The sequence below is a fragment of the Beauveria bassiana genome, assembly GCF_000280675.1.
Source record: "Beauveria bassiana ARSEF 2860 unplaced genomic scaffold BBA_S00005, whole genome shotgun sequence".
NCBI lineage: Eukaryota > Fungi > Ascomycota > Sordariomycetes > Hypocreales > Cordycipitaceae > Beauveria > Beauveria bassiana.
Window position 1 is genome coordinate 1,462,261 of NW_007930840.1, and position 5,305 is coordinate 1,467,565.

General features: G+C 43.7%; 1 protein-coding gene across 1 annotated transcript in view; it reads right to left on the reverse strand.

Moving 5' to 3' along the window:
* Window positions 1-1,469, reverse strand: part of BBA_02744 (LysM domain-containing protein) — a gene marked incomplete at both ends in the record, with an annotated part of 1,867 nt that extends 398 nt beyond the window's left edge. The window contains 4 exons of the mRNA XM_008597841.1: window positions 144-1,090; window positions 1,153-1,302; window positions 1,350-1,390; window positions 1,429-1,469. Of these exons, the coding sequence (XP_008596063.1) occupies window positions 144-1,090; window positions 1,153-1,302; window positions 1,350-1,390; window positions 1,429-1,469 (1,179 nt within the window). The remainder of the gene's footprint in view (window positions 1-143; window positions 1,091-1,152; window positions 1,303-1,349; window positions 1,391-1,428) is intronic.
* Between the last annotated feature and the right edge of the window lie 3,836 nt (window positions 1,470-5,305).

Below are 5,305 nucleotides of genomic sequence, written 5' to 3' on the forward strand. Positions count from 1 at the left end.
GCCTCATCCTTCAGGCCATCGCATTGTAGACCAACTTTTGGATTCCATCGAGCGAATTGCTGCTGGGTGATGCCACGATAGGAAGTGACCTGCCAGCATCTGTTGCTCTTCCAAATATAGTGAAATTGATTACAGTTGCTGACCATTTCGGGCTGCGTGGGCTGCGGCGTCTCGATGCCGTTGGATGGCGCGATGCGACTCGGAGTCTCGATGTCGTTAGATAGAGCGATTCTACTTAGAGTCTCGACGCCGTCGGATGAAGCGATGCTGCTTAGAGTCTCGATGCCGTTGGATGGAGCGATGCTGCTTGGAGCCTCGATACTGCTACTTGGAGCCTCGATGTTGCCTAGAGCCTCGATGCCGTCAGATGAACCGATCCTGCTTGGAGCCTCGATACTGCTTGGAGCCTCGATACTGCTTGGAGCCTCGATACTGCTTGGAGCCTTGATGATGCTTGGAGCCTCCATGATGCTTGGAGCCTTGATGATGCTTGGAGCCTTGATGATGCTTGGAGCCTCCATGATGCTTGGAGCCTCGATGCCGTTAGATGAAGTGATGTTGCTTAGAGCCTCGATGCCGTTAGATGGAGCGATGCTACTCGGAGTCGGTACAGGTGTCAAAGATTTTACGTCGACGCCGACGCAGGCGTAGTGGTCCGGCCATAGGCTGGTGCAGTTGCTACCAATCTTGGGGTTCCATCGGGCAAACTGCTCCTGAGTGATGCGGTGATAGAACGTAATCTGGCCGCAGGTGTTACCATTCCTAATGTAATGAAATTTGTTGCAGTTGCTAACCATGTCGGCCTGCGTGGGCTGCGGCGTCTGGATGCCGTTGCCCGCGCTCGTGGTCGCGGACGATGTAGTAGATGTGAGATTCGCTCGTGGTCCTTCATCAAAAGTAGAAACGCTAACGTGATTCTGAGCCGTGAGCTGGCTATAGTTCCTACTGGCCACGCCGATCAACTTGATGAAGTTGTTAAAAGAGACGGAAAAGAGGGAAGACACTGAGGCGTAAGCGTCCTCACAGCCTAAGGCATAAGACTTGTTGTAGTTGTCCATTCCGGGCTGGGCAGGCGATGGAGTGATCAAGGCTAGTACGACATTTTGTTCAGCTTAGAAATTAAAAACTAAAGGCGACTGCTCTAGGACATACTATTTGTGGTATGTGTGGGAGTGGGTGTCAAAGTAGTGATAGCAGTGAAAATCTCTGTTGCTGGAGGTTCTGCGCGGCTCGCATCTAAGTAGTACGACTGGCCCTTTTGAAAGTTTCTGCAAATGTATATAATGAACGGGTTCTGATGACCTGATTAGTTGTTAAAGACCGTGACGAAGTGAGTCGACTGCGCGTACCTATCTGTGAAACCAGATAAGGTCGGTCTTGGTGTAGGATACTACGGAGGCATAGTCATAGGTACCGTCGTTGTTGTACCACTGAGTGTAAGGGCTAGGAGTTCTGGGATCGTAAGGCATCTTCGGATTCTCGGAAACCTTTTCCTAGAGCGCACCGTTCGTCTAAAGGCCGTCATTGGCGTGAGCTGGCAGAGGCAGGAAAGCTAATATGGCTACAGTAAGCTTCTGCATCATTTTCACAATGACTGTACTTTTTTTTTGCTCTGCTAGAAAAGAGGGCAGCAACTACTGACCACATAACTTATTATATATAATACTAATAGACGGGAGTAGAGCATTGGCAAAACCGACGGCCGGCGAAACCGACCATAGTTCCAACCTGATATCGACCAACTCGTTACTTTCTACTGGCAGCCACCAATTATCTCAGTGCTGGCTGGGGCCTTTTTCGAAATATCGCAAGTAATTCTCCACGCACCGCGCTCTTGTCACTTTCTTCCACCCGCGGAAGCACGCGAGGCACTACAGACAATCGATACGGTCGTTGTGTTCGACTGTGAGTTCTTTGGGCAAGTAAAATGAGTTTCCACAGTTGTGGCGGAAATATGCTCTTGGCGTCGCTCACGGGCATTATCCGAATCGGAAAAAGGTTCATCAGCATGTTCACTACTCCACCTGCCCCCATAGTTTAACCTTAATCCTATACATGTGTAAAGTAGTCTCTATTCCCCTTTATTCGTCGGTCAAGGAAGTAAGGGAGGAACTATAACGCTGTATTATAGATTAATAACCGGAGGTCGCCCACTTAGCACGTCGTATTCCCGGTTTGGGCGCCACTATTAATTAAGCGTGGAGTTGAGAGAAAAATTTCTTCAATAAACGTTGGATAACAATTTAGAAGGAAAAATGTGCCTATTCCATCCTATCACGTCTGTACGGGCGGACGGCCGCGGCTTGTTCACTGGCCGACGATAGCGTGATGGGTACCGCGTTGTCTCCCTTTTCTCGACGGGATCCTAATAAAAGGATATAGCCACTAACGCGAGCCACACGTGGATGGTAATGTGAGTCTTTAGGCAGCAAAATTTGGCTAAGTGCTGGGCGGACTCGGTGGAGAGTCGCGCAGGATTGTACACTCATATTGAGATTGTCTGCATTAGGGTCAGGGAGTAGAGTGGCAATCTGGTCCGGTGTCTCGATAGTACTTGCCTAGAAATCCTGTTCTCGTAGCTCAATCATATGATCCATGGCCGTGGAAATTAACTCTAGAAGCTTTGAGGCCGCGAGCTCTTCTAGGGTCGTTTTCATTTAAACTCGTGATATGATTGTAAATCCTTTGCTGATTATCGGAAAGAGTGGAGAAGAACATCTGGAATTCTGAAGGCTCTCGGCCACGAGTAGAGCCGTCTAAATGTGGATAGTTGAGATGGGCCTTGTACGGACGACGACCCTGAGTGCGTGATAAGGCTTTGGCCTGCGCTGTGGCTTCCCGGACTTGTCATATATGACGACCGCGTTGGTGATGCCCTTACCCACTGGCATTCCAGGAGACTAGGTGGGATTCGCTTCAAGCCCAGCTCTTGTAGTTGGCGTTCTTTTCGTGTGGTGGGTTCTGCCTCACGACTGCCGGCGGCTCATAATTATCCACCGCGTCATTTATAGTCCCTATAGAAGCTTCGAGATCAGACATGGTTTTCGAAAAATTCATAAGAGCTTCTTGCTTGCCCTAATCTCTAAGGTGGCTTATCTCGATTGATGTACCTAAAATGCTAATTCTGTCGAGATTGGGATTGGCGCCGGGCTCGATCTATTTGAGGAACTCTCCTAGATAGCACTTGCGCGTCGAAATATGTTAGATTGCCAAGAAGATGCTGAAGTGGAAGTGTGTAGACTGCTTACTCTGTGTGCCACGCCGTTGAAACCCGTAAGAGACCTAATATAGCCTGTCGCAAGTCGTATGGACTCTTTGTCTAGCAATTCCTCACCGAGGTATAGTAGACATTTAAATAGTACAGAGATCTGAGTCGTCTGTTAGAAGTGCTTAGGGTATTATGTCGCAGTATTCTGCAATGTACCGTTTGGCGACACCTCGAACGCCAAATGAGGGCGGCTAAGTGGGCGCAGAATGCTGCTATAATAAGACAGACGAGCTTTATGACGGTCACCCTGGGCGATGAAGGAGCTGAAAATGCGTAATAAAAGATATGATGTGAATAAAGGCTAAGGGAGAAAAAGGGAATGAAAAAGACCACACTTAATTATTTGTGATTATTTGGGAATAAAAAACGGGAGCTACGGCCTGTGACTGCGCGGTTTAGGAGCTCGTGCTTTCTAATGTTTATTAATGTTAAAACGTTGTTAGTGTAAAGCAGCCCTTGAAATATCTGCTATGGGGTCCGAGATTTAATGCAATATAGTCTAAAAAATCTTGAAAATATCTAGTCAATCCTGTTAGCTGCCTCTAATTCCCACTAGGACAATTCTAAAGCTGACTCTGTAAATAGTAAAAACGCGCCATGAGCGTGAAAGTCGTGGCTTAAAAAGGTGCCGGCGTTGTTTCCTCTTTAATCAGTCTTCAAGACCTTGTATTTCATACATATCCGAGAACATCAGACCAGGTAATCCCAAGCATGCGGGGGCGACTGTTAAGATTGCTGGACCGCAACCCTTCCTTCCGTCCTTTGCGAATGATACTTCGCGGTATCGGTGCCGAACTCGTGGACACTGTCGGGGTTTCGGCATGAATATCGCATTTGGATCATGCCAAGAGTTCGAGTCCACAGCGCCTCCCTTGTCAGAAATCGCCACGGTAATAGCCGTTCGGGTCATCTAAACCGAGAAACTGGGAAAGGACCTATGACACATGTTTCAATATATGGCGAGTTGTGGCGGAACAAGCGAGCGAAAGAGAGCAAAAGACGTCACACGAACAGGGAAAGCAAAGACCTAGATAATTGTGTGTATGAAAGTGGCGGCTGATGAAGTGTCCTGGCTGAGTCAGCAAGCCGAGGCCTGCCAACAATCCCCGGTACAAAAGAAGATATCGTCTGCGAATTCAATTAATTTAAAAACCTTTATTTCTATAATTAGATTTATGTGAAATAATATATTATAATATAATTTGTTTTTAAAACCTCTTTAGACTTATAAAATAAGCTTACTTAAGGATATTAAGAAATTAGGAAATATAATAACTAATCTTTTAAAACTAGTGTGATGTTCGGGGAGAACCGCAAAAAGCCCACAGCAGTAGATACCACATAAGACCATCGAGTCGTACATAACACAGGTTTAAAGATATCGTCCCTCTAAGGGTAGGTGTGTGTTTTATAAGATTATCGACTGTTGATCAGGACCTTAGTGTTACGAACGCTCCTATATAAGGCACGGGCATGCACCGTGGCGGGGTCAGACATAGGCAGGATATAGAAGAAAGAAACACATAGTCACGTAACTACATTAAGAGTAATTAATAAATCACCTATTAATTACTATAATTAAGGATTAATAAATAATTAAATAATTAAGATAATTAGTCTTTATAATAAAGATATAAATAAGTACTTAAGAGAGAGATATTCTTATAATTAAGTAATCTAGATCTTTACTAATTAATTTAAATAATAATTTTATTATTAAGAGTTTTACTCTTAATAAAACTTTATATTAAAAATATTATTTATTATTATTATATAATATTTAAACCTAATTTATTATTTAAGAAATAAATAAATTATAAATTAAAAATAAGTTATTATTATATTTTAATTAGTTTTATTTAATAAATTATTTTTAAAACCTTAAGTAGTTAACTTTTTATAATATTTATTATAAATAAAAATATTATTAACCTTAATAAGGTTATTATAAACCTTAATAATAAAGTTAAATATTTTTATATATAGTTAAAGAAAATAAAGCTTAAGAAGCTAAAAAAAGAAAATTATTATAATATC